The 26,299-nt window shown below is 38.3% G+C and overlaps 1 protein-coding gene across 2 annotated transcripts; it reads right to left on the reverse strand.

Moving 5' to 3' along the window:
- Positions 1–240: 240 nt before the first annotated feature.
- On the reverse strand, positions 241–25,721 carry LOC107562515 (carnitine O-palmitoyltransferase 1, liver isoform-like). Of its 2 annotated transcripts, XM_016247142.1 has the most exons (17): positions 25,339–25,419; positions 25,138–25,242; positions 24,942–24,979; positions 24,581–24,718; positions 23,370–23,447; positions 21,476–21,583; positions 20,690–20,774; positions 9,648–9,843; positions 9,237–9,425; positions 8,983–9,088; positions 8,363–8,479; positions 8,062–8,226; positions 7,829–7,960; positions 3,050–3,202; positions 2,700–2,813; positions 2,506–2,598; positions 241–1,212 (listed from the first exon to the last, which is right to left on the reverse strand). In XM_016247142.1, exons 1-17 carry the CDS (start codon positions 25,343–25,345, stop codon positions 1,126–1,128), a joined length of 1,911 nt encoding a protein of 636 aa, XP_016102628.1. In that variant the 5' UTR covers positions 25,346–25,419; the 3' UTR covers positions 241–1,125. The 2 variants fall into 2 exon arrangements, with proteins under 2 accessions (XP_016102628.1, XP_016102627.1); XM_016247141.1 differs by lacking the exon at positions 24,942–24,979 and having other exon boundaries at positions 25,339–25,721.
- Positions 25,722–26,299: the final 578 nt, after the last annotated feature.

Consider the following 26,299-nt stretch of genomic DNA (forward strand, 5'->3'; position numbering starts at 1 on the left):
ACAAATCAATTGAAAATAGGAAATGCAATGAAATTGCAATAAATGTAATAAAACTCTAATGTGAAAGTAAAAATTATGTTTAAGATTTCCCAGAGTTTCTCTTTAGTGAAGCATCCAACTTATATTTACGAGAAGAATTGTCTGTATGAACCTTTATCTTAAAAAAAAAAAAAAAAAGTCAACGCTATTTTATTACAGACCAGACATGAATAACTGAGAAAAAAAAGCTTCCATTATTCACATTATTAATATGTTTATGGTATGTTTAATGCTTATTCTAAATTTCCAAATAAATGTACATGTACCTTGAGAGGACACTCATTAATTATTCATTAACACATTATTATGTGTACAAAATAAATAACTGAGTTCAGAATACATTAGATTTTTCCCCAGAACTTAAATCATTTTTTGACAATGATTTCCAAAATTATTACAGTATATGACACTCAAAACTAAACATAAAATATGATGGAAGGAAATGGAATGAAATCAAATAAAAAATAAACGTACAATTAATGTGATAAAGCCTTCTAACACATCCCACATTAAAACGTAGTGACCTTTCAATGCTGAATCGACACGATACCAACCCATTCAATCAGGTTGGAGAGCAAAATGTGAGCAAAATCCATAATAAAAGACTGCACACTTATTATTCAGAAACTCATCATCTGCATAATCTCATCATTTCCTTCATAACTTAATTCTTAACTTGAAAAACTGCAAATATCAGAATGCAAACTGAAAGCACAAATGGAGAGCTGCGTATTGCTTGATTTGTAAACTCAACACTTCAGCCAAGTGATTATTATGCTCCTTGATATCTTGTCAAGAGAATGTCATCTATTGAAGTATCTACGAAACTGTACATCTCAGTAAAATATACTGAAAGCTGAAAGTGAAAGTTCAGATCACCTGCACTGAACTGTTCAGTTAAGACATATGTTAAGGCACCAGCACAAATAACAACAGAATGAGATTCTCACACTCCCTGCCTACTTCTCTCCTTCATACGCTGCATCTCGCAGACACACATGCAAACAAAAAAGCTTCTCTCAACACTGCCGATATAGAATCAAGGTGACATGAGTCATTAAAAGCATAATCCTTTCACCAATCAAATCACTTTAGGTCCTTTTTGTCAAGCTGAAACAGATCCAGCATATCAAGCATTGCTTGCCTGATATTGTTTCCAAAGCGATGAGAGTCCTGAAGAAAAACATGCAAAAAATAAAATTAAAATTAAAGATTAAGAAAGAAATCACCCAAGCATTTAAGAACAGCACTAGCCATGTATTCTTCCAAAGGAAAGGAATATCACATACAACATTTGAGAATAAAGCACAGTTTCATCTCATGTGTTTAAGTGATCAAATCGTCACTTCCTGGGAAACTGGCGCAACGTATCAATAATAAAAATGGAAGTTGTTGCACCCGAAGAAGTCACTGTGGCTCTTTTTCCTCAATAATAATGGCATGCGCCTCAAGAGTACGCAGATGAAACACAATACAAATGCTGTCATGTTATCTTGCGTTAAGAGGCAGATGCCTGATGTTTGGGAATGCAATCGTGTGTAGTTCTGGGAGGTAATTATAGCCAATAATGTTGATTACATACTTTGGCTCAGGCATTTCAGAATGACTTAACATTGGAGATGCAATGCAGTGTGCAATGTGATTGGTCCACTGGTTAGTCCAGTTATCCAATCACATGATCTGTTGAGTCAAAGTCCCATATGATTTTTGTTGCACATTGAGGAATTTATTCGGTAAATGTGTTTCCATCAGAATTTATGTGCATGCCTTCTTATTGGATAAATTGGATGTTTTTTCTATGTGCATTTTAAAGGGGTCATGAACTGCCTTTGTTTATTATTTTGTACTGTTCTCAGAGGTAATGTTACCAAGATTTTTTACAACAAAAAACACATAATAATTTAGAAGTAATAGGCTTTTCTGTCCTGTTTTGGCCCCCCTCATCAGAACGCTCTGTTTGAATAGGAGTAGTGGATTGTAGAGTGGGAAGTAAACGCCCACTGCTGTGATTGGCTAACAGTTGTGTTAGTTTGACAGCCTACATCCTTCATAGATGGACGCTGCTGTGATTTAGGTTAAAAACGCATAAATACTCAGTACATATCAAACGACCTGCGTTTGCCGCTCTCATTATTTGCACTACACGTGTGAAACGGTGGGCGGGGTTAAACAGTCAGTGACGTAGAAGCAGGCGTTGATCTTCTTCTGCGGATGGCGGTGCTTAGCGATGCTTATTACATCATAAAGTGGCACATTCCACAACCTGTCGTTTTGGCAGATTGGCTTCAATATAAGCTGCTTTTAGACTAACAGGAAAGTTTTGAGTTCTGAAACATACAGGATGTTTTTATAGTGCAGGTTTTTGATACCCCAAAATTCACATTCCTTTGGATGAAACATCTACGGTCACTGATAATGAAAAAGGACCATAATTTTCTGTATTTTGACAGATTCTCAGGTTCTCACCGTCTCTGGACTAGAACGCTTGGAAGAGATGTGGAAATTGATGAGTTTTTCACCGATAATCACATAGGCCACACCATAACCGTCATCTGCAACCTACCAGAGTTTAACAAATTTTTTTTTTTAAAAAGTTAAATTCGATCCTTTCACCGAAGCATTTTAATATTACCAGATTATGAAATCTTTGAAAGACTCACCGGTCCAAAGCCTCCTCCACTGGTCACATACTCTGGGTGATTCACCAGATCAAACAGCTCCCCCTGCTGCAAAGGAGTCTGACTAGTAGAGAGTTTCCAAGGCTCTGACAACACCTGAACAGACAGGAAGTGGGGAATTTTGCATTCAATTTTTTTTTTTAAGAATATAAGCTACATTACTCTTAAGCAAGGCAAATACACTCATGTCTTAAAAGGCAGAAATGTCCTTTATCATTAATTTGTCATAAAAAGAAGAAGAATAAGGACACTGTAAATACAAATATAATTTTTTTTTAGATTATGTTCCTTTATATTCTTAATTTCTGAACCACTTAAATGCAAAAATCCACCTCTTGGAGGAATGGGGAGTCCTGTCCAAGGTACTTAGACACTACGTAGAGGCAAAAGAGATGGCGGTCAATGCCCTGACCAGTCATTGCCAGCCTATACATCTGCTGGTGTTTCCCAGCGGCCTGGGTTAGTAAACGAAGTTTCTCTTCTCTCTTCAAAACAACAACAGAAAACTCATTTTCAGTAATGGCAGCAGTAAAACGGTGACCAGTAAGCGCTAAACTGCATTTGTCAAATCTTGAAAAGCAGCAGCTACAGTCAGTGTTGGGGAAAGTTACTTTTAAAAGTAATGCATTACAATATTGCATTACTCCATAAAAAAAGTAACTTCTTGCGTTACTTAGTTACTCTTTTTTGGCAACTGTAAAGGCTCTTTCACACCAAAAGTGCCTCAGGCTGAAGGAAGTGCCTCTGCGCCTTACTCCTAATTTCACTCAACACAGGGACAGGAGAGGTGTCAGTGAATAAATGGGAAAACAAAGTAACATGCGTTACTTCTTTGAAAAAGTAACTCAAGATATTTTCTAGTAAATTTGAAAGTAATGCGTTACTTTACTAGTTACATGAAAAAAGTTATCTGATGACATAACTCGCGTTACTTGTAATGCATTACCCCCAACACTAGCTATAGCAATAAAATCAAATGCAAATGAAATAAACAGCTATTGTGCTATTTGAGCTGGTATAGTAACTAACCATAAAGCCCGGGACACACCAAGCTGACGGTCGGTTGTCGGGCAATGTCGGCTGGTTTTTGAGCATCGATCGGCTTTAGTTTTTTCGGTGTGTTCTGCACCGTTGGCTCTAGTTTGACGCTGTCAGCTGTTTTTCGGACGATTCTGCATGACGAATCAGTGGCGGAGCTCGTCGGCGAGAAAGAGAACTGCAATTGGCTATTCAGCTTAGCGAATGAGCCAACGAGAAAAGAAAAGGAATTTTACACAATATACACAGTTCTAGCTCTTCCAGTTTCCCTGTTTGAATGTCGAACACAGATTACTGCCACCTGCTGGAATGGGAGAGTTATGTTCTCTCACACAAGAGCAGAGTGTACACGCTAGTTGGCTGTCGGCTGTAGCCTGTCTTGTGTGTTCTAGTGCAACTTTTTTGCCCCGACGCAAGCGATGCGAAGCGACACGACGTAAGGCGACGCCACAGTTAGCTTTTCTCAGTGCTAGTTCTTCTGTGTCAGTTTGGTGTGTCCCTATTCTAATACTAGTGACCGGACAAGACTGGTCTCAATTTTCTGATAATTTTTTATCTCAAGTCTGAGTCAAAGACCATATTTTCAGGAGCATTTGGACACAGCATAGACTTGGACTCGAATTAGATGTTTCTCACTAGTCAGTAACACTTTATAAAAACTTTCATTAATAAATCGTTAATAAACATTTAATGCTTAAGAGATCATTTGTTAACAGATTTTTAAATAGCTAGAAACATGAGATAATGTGCTTGTTAATGTTTACTATTAAACTTTACCTAATGACTAACAGATCAATATTTAATTTAAATGAAAATGCTTACAAATGTCATTAAACTTCCAATTCATGTGATCACACAGTTTTTCAAAATCTACAAATGATTTTAACAGATGTTATACAATGATTAAAAGCTTTTGTTAATGCGCAACACTTTTGCTGCTATTGAGGTGTGATACAGGTAAGGTTAGGGACAGGTTTGGTAGTATGGGTAGGTTTAAAAGTTGGCTAAGGGGTCAGAAGATGGTTCAATCTGTTTATATTACATTGTTTTGATAAATGAACAAGCATTTTCTTGAAAAAACTGATTTGTTTTCTTCTGTTGATGTATGATTCAAGGAATATTCTGTTTAATGTTATACAGTAGTATACTAATATAAGTGTTGAGGCAATAAAAAAAAACAAGTTTTGGACTAAAATTACAACGTGTTGTCTTTAGCAAGCATTTAGTTAAACTTAACCAACCACCCTTTACTCAAAAGTTGTTACAGCAGCTAAAAGACCAATGCCCGTAAAGGAACTGAATGGTTAGTTAACGTGTATAAACATTTACAAATAATGAATCAACTCCACTTTAGATTGGGTACTGCAAATACATGAACAATTGCTAAATAAACTGATTTGTAAAGATGTGAAAATAGGGTGAAATCAGGTCATTTGGGACACATTTTGCCATCGAGATTGCTCATAATGATACTACTAATGATTAGTAAATGTTTGTAAACATTTACAAATGATTAATAGTTTCCACTTTAGATTGGGTTCTGAAAAAAACATAAATAAATAATTAATAAATGATTTAAGATGAGTAAATAGTAGAATACTACACAACAAATGAAAACTAATGACCTTTACAGACTATGATTACGAGTTAATATGTTAACACGAATAGTTTGTAGAGTGCTTAAAATTACTAACTAAGCTATTTTTTCTCAACATTTGTAAATGTATAAAAGAGCATTAGGTAATATATGAACTGAAGTTCAATGACATTTGTTCACATTCAAAAGTACATTAACAAATATACTTTTAATCATTGTTTAATTTCTGTTAAAATCAATTGTAGATTTTTTTTTAAAAGTGCATGAGCATATGAATTGAAAGTTTAATGACATTTGTAAGCATTAACTAATGATCCGTTAAGCATTAAATAATGTTTGAACATTCTTTATTAATGAATCTTTTAATTATTGTAAACCATCTATCAAAATCATTTGAAGATATTTAAAAAGTGCATAATCATATGAATGGAAAGTTTACTGACATTTGTAAGCATTTCGATTTACATAAAATAATGATCTGTTAATCATTAGGTAATGTTTAATAAGCTCATTAGTAAACATTAACAAGCACATTATCTCATGTTTCTAGCTATTTAAAAATCTAAAAAGTGCATGAGCATATGAATTGAAAGTTTAATGACATTTGTAAGCATTAACTAATGATCTGTTAAGCATTAAATAATGTTTGAACATTCTTTATTAATGAATCTTTTAATTATTGTAAACCATCTATCAAAATCATTTGAAGATATTTAAAAAGTGCATAATCATATGAATGGAAAGTTTACTGACATTTGTAAGCATTTCGATTTACATAAAATAATGATCTGTTAATCATTAGGTAATGTTTAATAAGCTCATTAGTAAACATTAACAAGCACATTATCTCATATTTCTAGCTATGTGAATATATAATATCTAATGATCTGTTAAGCATTATATAATGTTTGTTAATGATTTATTTATTAATGAAAGTTATTATAAAATGTTACCGACTAATCAATGGTCTTGGACTTGGAATCCCAGTCCGGTCTTGTCTAGTCTCAAGTACTACAGTACAACATTGGTACAGAGTGAATCGCCCTCCCCCGTGCGTTTAAAGGAATAGTTTAAACAAAAATGCAAATTACGACATAATTTACTCACCCTCAAGCCATCCTAGGTGTATATGACTTTCTTCTTTCAGACGAATAAAATCGTTATATATTTAAAAAATGTCCAGGCTCTTCCAAACTTTATAATGTCAGTGAATGGGTGTTGACATTCAATAGTCCAATAGAAATCCAATAAACTATGTCCACCCATCATAAAAAGTATTCCACAAGGCTCCGGGGGTGAATAAAGGCCTCCTGAAGCGAATCGGTGCGTTTTTGTAAGAAAATATCCATATTCAAAACTTTATAAACCTTAATCTCTAGCTTCCGCTAACTATCGTACATGCATTCATGAGAGAGTGGCATTCCAGTAGGATGTAGGCATAGCGTAAGCTCCGGTGAGAGGTGACAAACGCGGAAGTGCAGAGGAGAGAGCAAAACAAAACACCGGTCACAAACTAGAAGTACAAAATGAGGATTTGTAAAGAAATATGTTGGAGGATTTCGATATAATCCAAGAGAAGACTGGTTTTCCTTTGCTAAACAAAGGAAATTTTGCTTCCTTTGCTCCTGTTAACAAAACTTGGTTCTCGCGAGACTAGCATATTCTCACCAGACCTTACACTACACCTACGTCCTCCGTCATCCGCTGGAACGCGACTCTCTCATGAACGCACGTACCAGTTAGCGGAAGTTAGAGATTATGGTTTATAAATATGGATATTTTCTTACAAAAACACACCGATTCGCTTCAGAAGGCCTTTATTAACCCCCCGGAACCATGTGGAGCACTTTTTTATGATGGATGGACACAGTTTATTGGACTTCTATCCGCTTGTTAAGTCTGACGCCACGTGTCACCGCTTCTGGCTTTAAAAAAAATGCTCTATCAGATGCCAGAAGAAAACAACAAACGGTGCTAATATACACTTACAGTGTGATATAATACTACCAGAAAAATTATAATCCTAACCTTTAACTCCATACCAAAATCCCAGACAGCCAGACAATGAAAATATAAATAAATATAAAAATTATTTGTGTCTGGGACGCTGTGAGCACGGAGATTGTAGTGTACACATAAGTTTTTAAATGTTTAGCTTAAATGTGTAATATGAATAAACAGTGCTCATAAACAGCTGTTGAGATAGCATTCTAAAGTGAAACGAGTTGAGGCTTGGACCCGGAAACAGCATTTCTTACATCACGACTTAACAAGCGGATTGGACTACTGAATATCACCAATTCACTGCCATTATAAAGCTTGGAAGAGCCTGGACATTTCTTAATATAGCTCCTATTGTACTAGTCTAAAAGAAGAAAGTCATATACACCTAGGATGGCTTGAGGGTGAGTAAATCTTGGGGTAATTTTCATTTTTGGGTGAACTATCCCTTTAAGGGTTGTTTTTGGCATGATACCGTTTTGTTGTTGATCATGGCACGGACAAAAGCACAGGATTCTATGGTGCAGGAGCGCACAGTTTCTGTACGGCCTTCTCGGAATAAACGTGTCATGGATGCCTCATAAGTCAGGCAAAACTTTCCTTTGTCCTGTATAATGAAAAAACATAGACATCATTTTACCATTTCAAGTGAGCGATAAGCAGGCATGTTTTGCTACATTTCAGAAGTTCAGTGATAAGACAGTTCACCCTATAATGGGCCAGCTGCAGTGCAAGCTGGATGAAGGCATCAGGACTGATCTTGCACTTCTTGATCAGGCCTTTCCCAAAGTTACTGAAGGGGATGATGTGAGAGTCCACATCATCAGCCAAAGCCACAGCCACAGACAAAGAGTTGGCAATCATAGTTTGGCACTGCCATGAAACACAAAACACAACAGAGAGAACGTCAAACAAAAGAATGTCTTGTTCCTTTCATATCCACTTAAGCAAGATGAGAAAAATTGAGCTATTATCAGCATTTTTACTACAAAGTGAATCATACACGGACCTCAGGTGGGATATTCCACTGGAGTCTTTGAGGTCCAGGAAGATTATGGTGAGTTTCTCCTTTACAGTGGCCCTCTGCTGAGTAGCCTAGCTTAACTGGGTCCATCGAGAGCACTTGCTTCATGAAAAAATGCCATCAAAATTTATATTGGCAGCAGATTAGCATTTTATGCATGATACATATGAACTAAAAGTGAAATACAACTGATGTAAACATCAAAAGTTTGGGGTTGGCAAGTTTTTTTGGTTTTGTTTTGTTTTTTGGAAGAACTATTTTATGCTCACCTGCTTTTTTCTGATCAAAATTACAGTAAAAACAGCAATATTTTGAAATATTAGTACAATTGAAAATAACTGTTCTCTATTTTTTTATATATTTAAAAATGTTATTCCTGTATTAGCAAAGCTGTATTTCTATCAGCCATTAATCCAGTCTTCTGTGTCAAATGATCCTTCAGAAATTATTCTAATATGGTGATTTTTAACTTTTTTGTAACAATCAATTTAATTGCTGAATAAAAGTATACAATAAAGTTTTGAAGAAAGTTTTGAAGTTTTAAAAAAGACAAATATCTTACTGACCTCAAACCTTTGAATGGTAGTGCATGTGTGCATGTGTACCTCCCAGAGGTGGCCAACGATAGGAGCATCGGCCCAGCTATGTTCTGCATTAAGGCCCAAGGTTCCATTCTTGAAGACAATTAAGTTTATGGACTTATCAAACCACCTAAGGAAAAAAATGACCAATAAAATGTACGTTATATAAAAGCTACTCCGAGGTACAGTACTGGTACCTAGAGACTCACAAACACCATTTCAAAGGGGCATAGAAGGAGGTGGTCTCCTCTTAACACATGCTATGGTTTCTTCCTCACCTGTCATAACACTTCCCGTGGAGCAGTGATTTAGCGTAACAGTCCAGGGACTCCACAGGGTTTGCTGGGTCATAGCGCTGCTCTGTGTCATCCAGTGTAACAAAGAAAGCGGCCTTTTCCACAGCATCCAGAGACTTCTTGTTCTTGCCGTGTCTGAGGTAGGCATTACGGGCACACGCCCAAGGCACTCTGACATAGACAGACAACAAGTGTTTACTCAATCTAAAATAGTTTTGACTGTTCAGTAAAAATGATAACCGGTAATAGTTAAAAAAAGAGTGGAAGAAGAAACAAGAAGGGCCTCATTTCAAATTGACATCCCACTGAAGCTTTACAGTGGTTACAAGAGATCAGACAAATGAACGTCAGGAAAATGGTAGCTACTCCTGCTGTTGGATGTGTTGTGAATACCTGTCCCCTGCGGTTAGGGCAGCGAGGGTTTCCTCTCCAGGCTGTGGCTCTGACGTTTCAGCCAGAATCCTCTCCATCTGCTGCTCTATCTCCCGTGGCAACAGTAACCGCCCATCATAAAACATCCCCACTTTAAAGTAACGGCCTCGGTGATACACCACAATATGCCTGCTGTCAGACATGTGCTGAACTGTGTCTATAGTCAGATAGAAGTAGAAAGAAAGAAAGAAAGAAAGAAAGAAAGAAAGAAATGAGTCACATGCAAGCAACTATATAGAATGCTACACTATGCTATGTTTTTACATTAAGGTATTAAAAATTAAGGTATTAAATGTTTTGCAGGTAGTCAAACATTTATAACATTATAATGAATATAATTTTAAAAGAAAATGTATGTGTGTGTGTTAAATTGAATGTATTAAAGTGAAACTTAAATTGAATGTGACAGTAAAGACATTTATAATTATACAAAATATTTATATTTCAAATAAATGCTGTTCTTATGAACTTTTTAAAGAAAAAAAAAAGTATCACAGTTTCCACAAAAATATTTGTGGAAACTGTGAAAAAAACAACTGTTTTCAACATAATTATAATGAATATAATTTTAAAAGAAAATGTATGTGTGTGTGTTAAATTGAATGTATTAAAGTGAAACTTAAATTGAATGTGACAGTAAAGACATTTATAATTATACAAAATATTTACAGTGGGGCAAAAAAGTATTTAGTCAGCCACCAATTGTGCAAGTTCTCCCACTTAAAAAGAAAAAGTATCACAGTTTCCACAAAAATATTTGTGGAAACTGTGAAAAAAACAACTGTTTTCAACATTGGTAATAATTGGTAGTAATAATAATAATAATAATGTTTCTTGGGCAAATCAGCATATTAAAATGATTTCAGAAGAATCACGTGACACTGAACATTACAGTAATGGCTGCTAAAAATTCAGCTTTGTCATCACAGGAATAAATTCAATTTTAAAAAGAAATCTATTAACATTGAGAAAAAATATAGTAAAACAGTAATATTGTATTCTATTAAATTCTTCCTGGGTGAGCATAAGAGACTTCTTTCAAAAACACTAATTAATCATTAATCATTCTAACCCCAAACTTCTGAACAGTAGTGTGTGTGTGTGTGTGTGTATATATATATATATGTGTGTGAGCAGAAAAGGCTTATTATATATTTGCTGGGTTTATTGTTTTATTCTTATTGGTGGACTGTGAATTACTGACAGCGTAGTTTAGTCCCGCCCCCAGAGTTTGACGCAACATTTCATGTTCCACTTTAACGTGATGAAGGGCTCGCGTGTATTCAAGCCATAGATGAGTGTGCGTAACTTTGAAAGTAAGTTTATTTTCCCACATATATTTATACATGTTCTTTAAGCTTGTTTATATTGCTGTATGCTGTATTTAACCATGCTGATATATATTGCATCCATATCTCCGTGAAGTTAATGCTAGCGCTATAAATGTTCGCTGTCTCTGCACGTGCGCTTCAATGTGCGCTGTATAAGTGTGATGACGAATAATATTTCACATTTTACTTTAATGTATACATCATACAAATGTCAGTGAGCCATATTGTGTGGATTGATAAGATTATTTATAATTGAAAAGCAGTTATAAGACGATGATCGCGTACATCACTAGTCGATTATAGTCACATGTCCTCACGTGTTTGTACATTTGATATGGGTGTGTTTGTCGTTTATTGCTGTGAATTGATTATTGTATTTCTGTTTTAATTATAGAAAAACCACACACGTTTGTAAACCCATACACAATCACGACTGCACTGTGTATGTCAGCTGGCTTGAAACTTTATTAAAAACAGTGATTGGACTCATGGACTTCTGTGCATTCTTACCGATGCCCCGTGATGATCCCATCTAAACCAAACCAGTTCAAAACATACTTAACATTGATGGTCCTTCGAGCCGGATGGTGATGGTCACGGAATAAGATGTCCAGTGCATATTCAGAGTCAGAGCATGAGCCTGATGTCTGCAGGAAGCGGTTGTCACGTCCTCCGCTCCATTTGGCGGATTATGAAGTGGAATACAGAGGCCTCCAGCATACATATCCACCTTCTTCCAGGGCACTGCCAGAGCATCGCCACAGTGAGTCAGAAAGTCAGAGTACTTCTTACCAGATGGAGGGAGCTGCCAAGATGACACCCCTCATAAGGTGGCGTGAGACAGATAGTGGAGATGTGGTTGAAGATATAGGAGAACCATATGTAGACAGAGATGCGCAAATGATGATTCAGAAGCTTCGAGAAGAGAACAGACGTCTGCATGAAACCATAAAGGACTTGAAACGCAGTTCTGAAAAGGATAAAACCGACTCATCTCAGTGTCCTTCACCTCTGCCTCGCATTCATTCATTATGTAGTGTAGAGAAGAAACAGACGAGGGTCCCTCCTGTCCCAGCTCCACGTTCTAACAAGTAACTAATAGCTCAAATGAGTAATCAGACTTATAAAGAGGCTTCAGAAAATTCAGTCGTGGATGATGGAATGGCTAGGTCAGCAGTTGAGGAGCTAGACCATGAAGCTAAGTTGTCAGATGATCTTTCCAAAATGAGATTGCAGTCCACACCAAGGAGCAGACATATGCAATATCATCCAAAGCCCCCATGTGCATCACAACCCCAGCACACGACAAGTGCACACACTGCACAGGGCCCAAGCTATTTGCATGATCAGAGATACATTCCACCAAAGCCATATATACTCAGCCTTTCCCCTTCACCTGACTCCCGTATCAGAGAACGAACTGATGACTATCCAAGGCCTCATTATCAGCCAAAAGACTTTGTTCCTCACTCTCCACCACCTCCAACTAGAGAGAGCATCTATCGAGGTCCTACACCGTCAATACCAGACTTCACGTCAGAGGATCCAAGGCAGTTTGCTAGACTCAAAATATCTCTTGACAATTTGCTGCCACTTGATGCAACTGAACAATTTAAATATCAAATTCTGCTCGAGCATTTGAAATTCGAAGAGGCCTTATTAATAGCAGACTCTTACAGCAACTCCCGTTATCCGTACACCCAGACAATGCAATCACTAACTGAGCATTATGGACAGCCTCATCAGTTGGCATTACAGAAAATTGCTGACTTAACGGACGGGCCAAATATTCAAAGTGGAGACACTCAGGTCTTTTGGAGGTTTGCCCTCAGAGACTGAGCATTGGTGGGTATGCTTGATCAGTTGAATGAAAAGGCAGCTATTGAATTGCAATGTGGCTCGCATGTGGCAAGACTCATGTCCAAACTCCCTCACGATCTCAAGGCTAACTTCAAAAGATATGTTCACCCCCTTAAAAGTCCCATTCCAAATCTCCTTGATTTTTCACACTGGCTTGAGTTCGAGTTGCAGGTGCAATCCACTGACAGTAAACTCAACACCAGTGAGGCAAGGGGACGTGCTGGTCAGCAGAAAGAGGCTCCACGACAGTGTAAGCACACCTTTCAGACAATAGCCGTTCTGCATGGTGTAGATCAGTCTACCAACACTCCAGCTGCCAAACCCTCAGAATTTCGAAGCCCTAACAAGAATATTTACTGTCATTACTGCGGCAATAATCACCACTATCTTAATCAATGCACGAACTTCACTCAGTTAACCAGTGAGCTCAAGACTAACTGGATTAAGCTGAATAAGAAATGTTGGAGGTGTGGGCGTAAACATCAGGCGGCCCAATGCAGATTGAAAGCCACGTGCAAAACTTGCAAGGGCAAACACCTGACTGTCTTGCATGACATCAACAGCAGATCAATAGACCGGAAAGATTCTGAGGGACCTCAAGTAAGTCAAACACTATACCTAGATCGGCCAGTAGGTGGTAGCCAAGTCCTTCTGAAAATCAGTAAAGTCCTGTTGCATAATGGCAAGCATTCATTGATGGCTTATGCGATTTTGGATGATGGCTCAGAACGTACCATCCTGCTTCATGATGCGGCACAGCAGCTTAAGCTTAAGGGGCAGACTGAGAACCTTTCTTTGAGAACAGTACGACATGATGCTCAAGTCATTCATGGTGCAAGAGTATCCTTCACTCTGTCCCCTGCATTCCAGCCAAACAAGAAGTTCAAAATAAAAGGTGCCTTTACTGCAGAAAATTTGGGCTTGGCCAAGCACTCACATCCAGTTACCCTACTGCAAAGAAAATACCAACATCTCAGAGGACTACCCCTTCATGCCTTTTCTCAGGTCCAGCCATTGCTGCTTATAAGCTCTGATCATCACCACTTAATCACCCCCATGGAGCCAGTGCGTTTCGGCCCACAAGGCGGGCCAGCTGCTATCAGGACCAGATTAGGATGGACACTCTAAGGGCCAGCTAATGTAGTCCAGCACCAAATCCCAGAACAACAATGCCTTTTTACATCTGTGACCTCTGCTCCTTCAGAGCTATTGCAAGATGTGGAAAGGCTCTGGCAGCTTGATGTATTACCATACCGCAATGAGAAAGTGGTGACACGCTCACGTTGCGATCAAGAGGCTATAACTCTTCTTGAGACAAAGACAGCAAGGGTTAATGTAGATGGAGTGCTACGCTATGCTACACCCCTTTTGAGAAAACCAGATATGCCTCAACTGAAAGCGCCTAAAGAATCTGTCCTTCCCCACCTCAAAGCATTGGAAAGACGTCTCAGTAAGAGTCCAGAACTCACAAAGGTGTATAACCAAGAAATTGAAAGACTGGAGCAATGGGGGTACGTCGTCAAGCTGGCAAGTGAAGCAGTCGATCAAACTCCTGAATCATGGTACATACCACACCACATGGTACACCATAATGATAAGCATAGAGTAGTGTACAACTGTTCCTTTCAATATCAAGGCCACAACCTTAATGATTACCTGTTGCCTGGGCCTACTCTTACTTCCACCTTACTAGGAATGTTGCTTCGCTTTAGGGAGCATGCTATTGCAATCACAAGCGATATCAAAGGCATGTTTCATCAGATTCGTCTGATCCCAGAGGACAAGTCACTTCTCAGATTTCTATGGTGAAACATGCAGCGTGATACTCCAGTCAGTGTCTATGAGTGGCAGGTTTTGCCGTTTGGGACTACGTGCAGTCCATGCTGCACAACATTTGCTGTACTCAAACATGTCCAAGAGAACTCTGATCCAGGAGAAGAGACACGTGTGGCTGTAGAGAAACATTTCTTTGTGGACAATTATCTGCAGAGTGTGAGTTCTGCTGATAAGGCGACTGAACTGGTAAACAAGCTGCAAGCTCTTCTAGCTTCTGGTGGGTTTGAGTTAAGACAGTGGGCTAGCAACATTCCTTCTGTCGTTGCTCACCTTCCTGTGGAAGCCAGATCAGAGACAAATTAGCTTTGGCTTTCAGAAAGGCAATGGGATGTCTCCGAGTCTACATTGGGTCTCCGTTGGACTTGCCAAGCAGACACACTTGGCTACAAAACTCGACAGAGGGAACCACAAGCGCCCACAATGAGGTATGTTTATCAGGTCTTAGCTAGTCAGTATGACCCCCACTGGGTTATATTATCCCCTACACAACAAGAGCTAAGGTACTGATTCAAAGGCTGTGGGATAAAAAAACATCAGTGGGACGACCCATTGCTATTACAAATGGGAAGAGGAACTGCAGTACATAAATAATATTGCCATACCACGGTGCTACACTAGCACAATTAGATTCTGAGGCCTGCATAAGAGACATCCACATATTTTGTGATGCTTCAAATCATGCTTATGGGTCGATGGCATACCTGAGAACACAGAGTCCTCAAGGCCAAGTCGAGATTGCATTTGTCACAGCAAGATCGAGGGTGGCACCAAAACGACAGTTATCTGTACCCAGGCTAGAACTTTGTGCAGCACTTAATGGAGCTCAACTGGCAAGAGTTCTTGAAAAGGAATTCACCTTGAACATTCAAAGTGTGACTCTGTGGAGTGACTCAAAGAAAGTCTTAGCTTGGATATAGTCAGATTCATGCAGATACAAAGTGTTTGTGGGCACAAGGATTTCAGAAATTCAGGAATTGACCTCTCCTCAAGCATGGCGTTATGTGAAGTCTGAGAACAATCCTGCAGATGACATTACCCATGGCAAAACACTTCAGCAACTAGCAGTGCCAAGTCAGTGGAATCGTGGACCGCACTTTTTGTGGCAAGACCCAAGTACCTGGCCTGATGACTCTGAGGAATCAGTCCCAGAGAGTACAGATGAAGAGAAAAAGGTAACCTTCTGCAGTCTGACCACAGTAGACTTCTCTGACCTAACACAAGAATTCTCACCCTACCACAGTTTTAATCAATTGGTAGAAGTAGGGCTGGGTATCGAGTTCGATACTTTTTAGGCACCGACCGAATTGCCTCGATACCATCAAGTATCGAAAAATTTACCAAATTTTGATACCTAAGGGGTTAATCTCATCAGCATCAGTGAGCCAATAAGCCTGCAGCACTAGCCGGTGTGTTCGACTAGACGCTGCTGGCTGCTGCTGAGAGACGTATAGACGCACTTAATCTCTCTCTCTCCCTCTCTCTAATAACCGCATTAGACTGCATAAATAACTGCGTAAAGCTGCATATCAATGGCTCAAGCCTCTGTTATCAGCTCTAAAATGACGTTTTGGAATTTGCAACGGAAGGTTTGGGATGAGGTGCGTAAAAAAAATTAGTTCAACCCAGATTTCAGGACGGAAACATGTCAAATGTCTTGAAACAAATTATCTGAATAATGTCTTGATGTGTGGTTGGGACTGTTTGCTTGGGTGGTAATATTAGGTCTATTATATTAATAGGGAAGGGGGGCCAAAAATGTTTTTTCTACGTCACAAAAATAGGTGAATCCGGACCTGCCATCTAATGTGTGTTTTGGCCATGTAATGTTGCTGAAATTAAATGTGTTATTACCTCTGAGTCAGAGCAGCGATCATGGAAGAGAGAACACAAGCAGACAGTGCTGGAAGCTGCTAATACTCGTCATTAAATCAGTGGAAAATAAATAGAAATCATGATTCTGTCTGAGCTATGCGTTTTAAAACGAACACTAACTAGTGTAAATGTAGCCTAACAGATGTGTAAACTGAAGACTATTTTAGCTTTATTAAAACTATTTTGCACTGATTTATTGTGTTGGTTACATTTTGTTCCTTTGTGCAGTGGCTCAGGAGATGAGTCTTTGAGTTTGTATAAACATCAACAAGCTGAAAAAATTTTTTTTTTAAGATAATGTAATCTTGTTAAAATTAATATCGAAAAAAGTATCATTCAGGAACCGGTATCGAAGTCAAGGTATCAGTATCGGTATCGAAAAATTTTGAACGATACCCAGCCCTAGGTAGAACATGAAGCCCAAGAATTGTTAAAACAAGCAAATCAGACAAAAGATTTATCTGCCCAAGACTATGCAGCTGCTGAGATCTTACTCCTAAAGCAGGCCCAAGCTAAGTGTTTCCCAGTTGAGCTTAAATTATTAACAGGTGGTCAATCCTTGCATTCCAACAGCAAATTAATATCCCTTGCACCAGAGCTCGACCACTCTACTGGGCTCATAAGAGTTGGTGGCCGTCTGTGACGTAGTGAGCTGCTCAAACCAGATACTGCCCATCCAATTGTACTTGATCCCAAACACCCACTCAGTAAACTCCTGATCCAGCATTACGATGAGAAACTTCATCATCCTGGCCCAGAAAGGGTATTTGCTGAGTTACGTCGCAAATACTGGATCATTAGAGGCCGTGAGGCAGTACGACGGCACAAACATCAATGTCAGGAACGCAGAAAATGGCGAGGCCAGCCTCCAGCCCGACTTGGTCTCTACCGCCCAGCATTTTATTCAACTGGTGTTGATTGTTTTGGGCCATTCACAATCAAGGTTCGCCGACGCACTGAAAAACGATGGGGAATTGTATTTAAATGTATGACGAGTCTACATTGATTTACTCCCCAAAATTGATACAGATTCATTCCTCATGGCCCTGCGTAGATTCTTAGCACGCAGAGGAATTCCCCATGAACTCTATTCTGACCAGGGAACAAACTTGAAGGGAGGAGAAAGAGAACTATCAGAAGCGTTTACTGCCATGCAACCCACTTTGCAAAAAATTCAGTTCAAATTTAATCCCCCTGGAGCCCCTCACTTTGGTGGACTATGGGAGAGGGAGATCAGGTCTCTAAAGTCTGCTCTCAATGTTACACTTGGATCCCAACATGTAACAGAGGAAGTGCTAACAGAAATTGAAGGGATTCTAAACTCTAAACCCTTGGGCTACGTGTCATCGGATATAGCAGATGTGGATCCCATTACCCCGAACAGCCTTTTATTGGGGCGGCCAGACCCTGATTTACCCCAAATTGTATACCCTGAGTCAGAATTACTTAGCAGAAAATGCTGGAGACACAGCCAGATCCTTGCCGACCATTTTTGGGCACACTACATCAGGAGATACTTACCTGAGCTGCAAACTCGAAATAAGCGGATGACTGAAACTGGCAAAGACCTAAAGACTGGGACAGTAGTGATGATAGTGGATCACCAGTTGACTCGAGCCCTCTGGCCAGTGGGTAAGGTCTCAGCCACAGTACCAGGGGCTGATGGGAAAATCCGAACTGCTGAAGTGCAAGTACAGGGTCGGAAATACATCCGACCAGTGAGTAAACTTGTCTGTTTGCCACCATTACCTGATGATGACAAGGACTCGTAAGCCTTTTCTAATGTAGAATTTACTACGTAAATTGGGGCGGCTGTTGAAAAGGCTTATTATATATTTGCTGGGTTTATTGTTTTATTCTTATTGGTGGACTGTGAATTACTGACAGCGTAGTTTAGTCCCGCCCCCAGAGTTTGACGCAACATTTCATGTTCCACATTAACGTGATGAAGGGTTCGCGTGTATTCAAGCCATAGATGAGTTCGTAACTTTGAAAGTAAGTTTATTTTCCCACATATATTTATAAATGTTCTTTAAGTTTGTTTATATTGCTGTATTTAACCGTGCTGATATATATTGCATCCATATCTCCGTGAAGTTAATGCTAGCGCTATAAATGTTCGCTGTCTCTGCACGTGCGCTTCAATGTGCGCTGTATAAGTGTGATGACGAATAATATTTCACATTTTACTTTAATGTATACATCGTACAAATGTCAGTGAGCCATATTGTGTGGATTGATAAGATTATTTATAATTGAAAAGCAGTTATAAGACGATGATCGCGTACATCACTAGTCGATTATAGTCACATGTCCTCACGTGTTTGTACATTTGATATGGGTGTGTTTGTCGTTTATTGCTGTGAATTGATTATTGTATTTCTGTTTTAATTATAGAAAAACCACACACGTTTGTAAACCCATACACAATCACGACTGCACTGTGTATGTCAGCTGGCTTGAAACTTTATTAAAAACAGTGATTGGACTCATGGACTTCTGTGCATTCTTACCGATGCCCCGTGATGATCCCATCTAAACCAAACCATTTCAAAACATACTTAACAATATATATATACTGTGTGCAAGTGTGTAATTTCTGCACCACTAGAGTCAAAATTGGAAAATTGTTTAGGAAAATCGAATTTTGTACTTAAAGGTTATAAAAATTCGAATTATATTCAAATTTAAAATGCATAATTTCAGTTAGGGTGAAGAAAAGCTTTTGGCTTCTCTCCTGAGGCCACAAGAGGGCGCATCGAACAAAACATTACTAATGCACGTTTATTCAAAGCATAAGATAACATGACTATCTGTGAAAAAAAGTGCATAATGTTTAAAATAATGTTTATAAACCAATTATAATTAATTAAGTTGCTTAAACAACTATAAACAAAACAGCATCATGTATGTATGTATAGTTTAATTCAAAGGGCGGAAAGCCAATCACATTGTACATTTTTCATTTAAAAACACGAGTTGCAGTAGGATGGGGAAAAACCCCCGCCATAAAGTCTCGAGTTATGTTTTTCAAAGTTGAACTTGCATTAATTTTACATGGCTTTCTGAACATGTGGCTCCTTTGTGCGAGTGCAACGCTGATAGATGTCCCCCTAGAAAATGTGTGAAACATGCGTTCTGTGTAAACGGCTTGGTTTCAGTTTTGACGTAAACAACGCAGCGGCGCCGCATCTAGTGGCTTCAACTGGATAGGCTAAGAAGAACATTAAAATGCAATGACACTTACATCGTCATCGCATCTTGTGCGCCACTGATAAGGCTGCCTCCTTAAAGGGTTAGTTCACCCAAAAATGAAAATTAGCCTGTGTTTTACTCACCCTCGAAGCATCCTAGGTGTATGTGACTTTCCTCTTTCAGAGGAATCTAATCGGAGATATATAAAAAATTGTCCTGGCCCCTCCAAGCCTTTCAACGGGTGTTGGTTGTCAACAGTTCAGAAGACGTGAAATAAAGTGCGCGTATCTGTAATAAAATGTCCCTCACACGGCTCCGGGGGGTGGATAAAGGCCTCCTGTAGTGAATCCATGCGTTTTTTTAAAGATAAATATCCATATTTCAAACGTAATAAACAACTAACCCTTTAACGCACACCTAAAATTCGAATGCAACGTTTTTGCATTCAAATGTGGATTTTTATTTTAAATTCAACAAATATTCCAAAAAAAAAATTTTGACAGGCCTACTTATAGCTGACATAAAGGAACATGAAATAAAAATGTGAGTGTTGTAAAACTCATGCATGAAGTTGAATGCAAATCTGTGATGCGAAAGGAATCCATTATTGAATTTCTCAGGGAGTGTTTTGTGACATAATTCCTTAATATAAAGGCACAAAAAGGGCTTTGCTTTAGGATGGCATATTACACTTGTAACCTAATATATTACACGACAACAATATATTTCCAAAATAATTAATCCACGCCTTTGGAGTATTTCCATCAGCAATCATAAGCTTGTTATCTTTCCCAGTTGCAGATTTAATTGTGCACGCAATGGAAAGTGGGATTGAAAGTACTTTACCCTATAACTTGAATTTGCCGCAAAGACAAATTCTCTGCGCAAAGACTGTCAAGTGTTCAGTACCTGTTTCTATGCCTGGGATGCGACTGGTGTTGAACATACGCTCATACTGGGAGGAGCACATAGGGATGGTGCTCTGAAGCATTAACTGTGAAGCAGAGAGAAAGAGGTCAAATAAAAGTAGATGCTCTAGAGAGAATTATGCAATCATTAGGATATAAGAAGACTGACTGGGGTCCTAGTCTGAAAAATTATGCTATATAAAATAAAAGGAAGGGAATGGAATGAATGGAGAGGGATTTTAAGCAGCACAGCCCTGTGTCACCAGCTTGTCATTACAAAGTCATTATATTATTGTGCATAAGAATAAACGGTCAACATATGAACATATGCAATAACATGTCTATTTATACTGCTAATCAAAATTAACTGATGGCACATGACCAGTTGAGTAGGCAGAAGTTGGTCTATGGTGCACAGACTGGCTACTCTTACCCGTCTCCTGGCCTGGGATGCGGCATGTATTAAATAGCCGCTCCCACTGGGCAGAACAGAGTGGAACGCTGTTCATTAGTGCAAAAAGCTGCACCATTTTGAATATATGATCAGGAGGCATGAAATATAGAAACATTCACATGATTAAATAAAGAGATCAATCTCCTTAGTAACAGGCCTAAGGTTAGATAGTGCTAATCATTTATTTGTGATCGAGGGCAGAATTTATTACAGTGTTGGGCCATTAAATTCTAAAGCTCTTTTTTTTTTCTTTATTATGAGACAGAATGGTAAAAAAAAAAAAGCTGATTAAAACATGATTAAGATGCAATACAATATGGTAGCTTGTCTAACCGGCTTCATTTGAGCCCGGTCCAGATTCCTCCTGTAAATCATGATTGCATGAATGACGTTGCCGGCTCTTGCTGCTTGCAGATGTGTAGGAAAGGCGTAAAGAAAGTCCTGTTCAGAGGAAAGAAGAAACCAAGAATGCATGTACAATCTAATTGAGACCAAACAAAAATATGATCTAGTCAAACTCTGCATACTGCTACAAAGTATGGAGCTAGCCGACTATTATATATCTACAGTGGGTATAGAAAATAATCACCACCCTTTAAAATAATCACATTTTGTTGCTTTGCAGCCTGAAAGACGGACAGTTTGTTTTATCCAGCTGTATTCAGTGCAACTTATAGCATCCTAGTGAAAGATATATCAGCAACATGTCAGGAAAAAAAAAGAAAAAGAAAAAGAAAAAAAAAAACAATCACTGTTTTTTGAGTTGGAAAAAGGATCACCCCCTTGTGTCAGTATTTTGTTGAACCGCCTTTTACTTTAATTACAGCCTTTAGTCTGTTGTCTACTAACTTTGCCTCTACTAGCAGTTTGTTTTATCCAGCTGTATTCAGTGCAACTTATAGCATCCTAGTGAAAGATATATCAGCAACATGTCAGGAAAAAAAAAGAAAAAGAAAAAAAAAAACAATCACTGTTTTTTGAGTTGGAAAAAGGATCACCCCCTTGTGTCAGTATTTTGTTGAACCGCCTTTTACTTTAATTACAGCCTTTAGTCTGTTGTCTACTAACTTTGCCTCTACTAGTATGTCTCTACTAACTTTGCACATCTAGACTTTGCAATATTTGCCCACACTTCTTTGCAGAACTGTTTAAGTTCAGTTCAGTTTGATGGTGAGCGTTTGTGGACTGCAGTCTTCAAGTCATTCCACAGATTTTCAATGGGGTTTAATTGCTCCAGTCCCTGCTGCAGAGAAACACCCCATAACAGGATATTACCACCTCAATGCTTTACTGCAGGAATGCTGTTATTTGGATGGTGAGCTGGATTGGATGTTTCCGCCAGACATATAGTTTGGTGTCGAGGCCAAATAATTCAATTTTAGTCTCATCTGTCTTAGAATCTTCAAGGTGCGTTTTAGCAAAGCTCAGTCTGACTGCATGTGGCCTTTCTTGAGGAGTGACTTTTTTTCTTGCAACCCTCCCATTCAAACCACATTTGTGGAGAATTTGTGATATTGTTGTCACATGCACACAATGACCACTCTTTGTCATAAATTCCTGCAGCTGCTTCAGAGTTGCTGCAGGCCTCTTGGCCGCCTCTCTGGCCAGTTTCCTCCGGCTCTTTCATCCAGTTTGGAGCGACGTCCTGATCCAGGGAGGGTCTGTGTTCGTTGTATCAAATACATTCCACTTCTTAATAATAGACTTCACTGCGCTTCTAATCATTGATAAAGCATTTGAATTTTTTTTTTTATCCATCTCCTGACTTGTGCCTGTCCACAAATTTATCCCGGAGATCTTTTGATGGGTGCCCATAGTTGATTGTTTGCTTCAGTTGCACTACCAAGGACTGAAATGCTCCAGGAAAGCTCTTTTCATGCTGAGCTGATCAAAATGGCCAAAAGCTGAAAGTCAAATGGCTTTGTGTGCCACTGAGCAGGTGATTAGAAGTCATTTTTAGGAGGGGAGTGATCCTTTTCCAACTCAGTCATTCTGTTTTTGTTTTTTTTTTCTGACATGTTGCTGTTATATCTTTCATTTGGATGTTATAAGTTGCACTGAGTAAATACAGCTGGATAAAACAAAAACTGTGTCCATCTTCATTTCAGGCTGCAAAGCAACAAAATGTGATTATTTTAAAGGGGGGTGATTCTTTTCTATATCCACTGTATATATACACTGCACCTTGTGGCTGCATATGCATGTGAAGCTGGCAAGTACTATTTACCATTACATAATAGTTGCTGTTAACCATGATTGGCCCACGACCTCTCAAGTAGATATATTCTTCCCACCAGTCACTGACCTGAAAAACACAGCGATGCAAACTCGGAGATGAAAAGGATAAAACCGTAAAATAGTAATAACAGTTAATTATGCATAATTATATGCAACTAACCCTAGACCACCAAACCCAATTTCTAACCCTAAACCTATAGTAAGTTGGTAATTAATGCTACTACTCTGTAATAAAATGTATAATTAAAGTAACAATGACACCCTCTTAAAATAAAGTTTAACCCCATTATTTCAAAATCTAAAGCTCAAAAATAAAATATTATTATCATCACAGTTGAAAACGGTTATGCTGCTCAATATTTTTGTGGAAACCACAAAATTCTTTAAAAATATAAAAGTTCAAAAGAACAGCATTTATTTGAAATATATATATATATATATATATAAACATAAATGTCTTAACTGTCTATTTTGACCAATTAATGTGTCTTTGGTGAATAAAAGTATTAATTTAAATAATTTAACTAAGACAAAAAATCTTACTAAATGTTTTAGTTGGAGAACTCTTGGTTTCAAAGAGCTCCGTCAAGATGACTTTTTCAAGAGAAAGTGATGAACTTGGTTTGCTTAGAAAGTCCTGGTGATTTAGCCAATGAGTTAAGATAAAAATTCATATAAATATAACAACATAACATGCCATGTTATGCACTAATTATATATATATATATATATATATATATAACAACGAAAATTTCTTTACTGTCACTTTTAATAAATTTAATGAATCCTCACTGATAAAAAATGAAAAATAAATAAAATAAAAATACTGACCTCAAGTTTTGAATGGTAGTGTGTGTCTTTGTATACAGGATTAAATATTAAGCTTGCCATTTCAAAGATGGAATATGTATTATTTATTAATGCATTCTATTTTATTCTATTCTATTTTACAATATAGTTGTGAATTAGAATGAACTACTTAGATATGCACAAATCACATGAAATTTGTCAAATTTTTAAATATTGAAAAATTTTCTCAATATTTGTAAATATTTGTCAAACTTTGCTGAAATGCAAGCAGTCTGCACCCTGTGACGCATCAATGAGAAAATATCACACAACATAATGCAAGAGCTTAAACTCCTGCTGCAGTTCTTCATTGAAAGGTCACTGATATGTTGAGAAATGTGTTTTACTTACATAATTGGTGGCCCACCAAGACTTCAGCTTGAGGTACCACTGAAGTTTTGGTCCAAGGTTCTTCTCAAAACCAAGCGCAAGACTCTGCATTCTTTGGTGTTCCTCATCGCTCAGCAGTGGCCGAACTGAATCAAGATACTACAGACCCAACATTTCAAGAAAACAAGAAAGCCCAGCTAAAATTCACACCTTAAAGCAAAATCTCACTGCCAGGGTTGTCAAAGAAATTAGTATTAACTGAAATCCAAGCATATGCATAATGAATGCCAGCAACTAAACTAGTTTTGTTTTTCTAGTACCGTTCTGAACAGCGTGCATGTTTTAGTAAGTTAACTCACTTCATCCACGCTGTGCAACCTACCTCCAAAATCAGTAGATAATCACCTGAGCAAGTTAACTCTGAAAACAAGTGACCAAAATTCACATTGGAAAAACTAAACGAAGTGCAGCTATTCCTGGCTTACCAATCTGACATGTATATAACTGAATAAAACATCTCAATAAAAACAGCATTTAGCGGAGTTTTGATTTGATTGCTGTAAAGATGAATAACTTACTCTTCTCATGGTGTCCTTCACAGATGGCACAGGTAAATGAGGGAGAGAGTTCTGGAAGCTGTATAGCATTGGTGTTTGCATGCCAGAAAAAACCTTCACTAGGATCTGCAATGTCAGAGAACAAATAAAAGAGTTCAAAACAACCAAGAATGAATTAGTGAGCATAAACTGTTCCAGAAAACAGTTATCACAAATACACACCAGCCATATCCGAAGTTGACAGGTTATTTTGCCATGGGGAGCAAACATCCAGCCGTGCCAGGACAGCAGACCCTTCAGGACAGTCCTCATGCTGAATATGATGGCAATCCACAGACCCGTGCCCACCATGACACCTCCAACTAACATCTGATTTTGTGTAGACATGTACCTACTGCAAAAAGAGAAGAATAAAGGCTGGAATACTCTAAATGACTTTTAAAACCTGAAGAGGTTAAAACACTAGGCATCATACACTTGCTGACTTTGTAATTGGTTCCAGAGAAAAACTGCACATCATATAGTAAATGAGAATCACACACCAGACTTGTAAGTCGTCCAAACACGACTTGTTTGTTCTAAAATTGTCTCAAAATATTAAAGGGGTCATATGATGCGATTTCAAGTTAAGATCTAGATAAGATCTCTGAAGTTGCAAAGACTAATGTCTCAAAACCAAAGAGATATTCTTTATCAAAGTTAAGACTCTGCCATGCCCCCCTAAAACGGCTCGTTCTAACACGCCCCCACATATCTACCTCACTATGTGGAAATATTTGCATAATGCCGCCCAAATGTTCACGCAAAGAAAGGCGGCGTGGTTTCAGTAACCGCAGTTAGTGTTGAAGCAGCATGTCAGGGAGACACTGTGTGTTCCTAGGCAAAAGCAAAAGCACTTTTTTTGGCCTTTCGAAAGTAGATGCATTTAGGAATCTTTAAGATGACATCTTCTTCTTCTTTTGGAGTTTTATGGCGGTTGGCAAACAAACGATAGGTGCATTTGCGCAAGCTATCAATAGTATCGAATCGTTATAGAGTACAAAAGAGCTTGAAAATAGCCGAGCCATGCACGTGAACAGTGCGCGCGCCCTGGCCTGTGCTGGAGGAGGAGCGCGTCTAGTATGGGATCATATTCCTGCCAAATGTATTGCAGTCACGGATCAAGAAGCGTGAAACCACAATT

This window comes from Sinocyclocheilus grahami, unplaced genomic scaffold, assembly GCF_001515645.1.
Source record: "Sinocyclocheilus grahami isolate Dianchi unplaced genomic scaffold, SAMN03320097.WGS_v1.1 scaffold826.1, whole genome shotgun sequence".
Taxonomy (NCBI): Eukaryota; Metazoa; Chordata; class Actinopteri; order Cypriniformes; family Cyprinidae; genus Sinocyclocheilus; species Sinocyclocheilus grahami.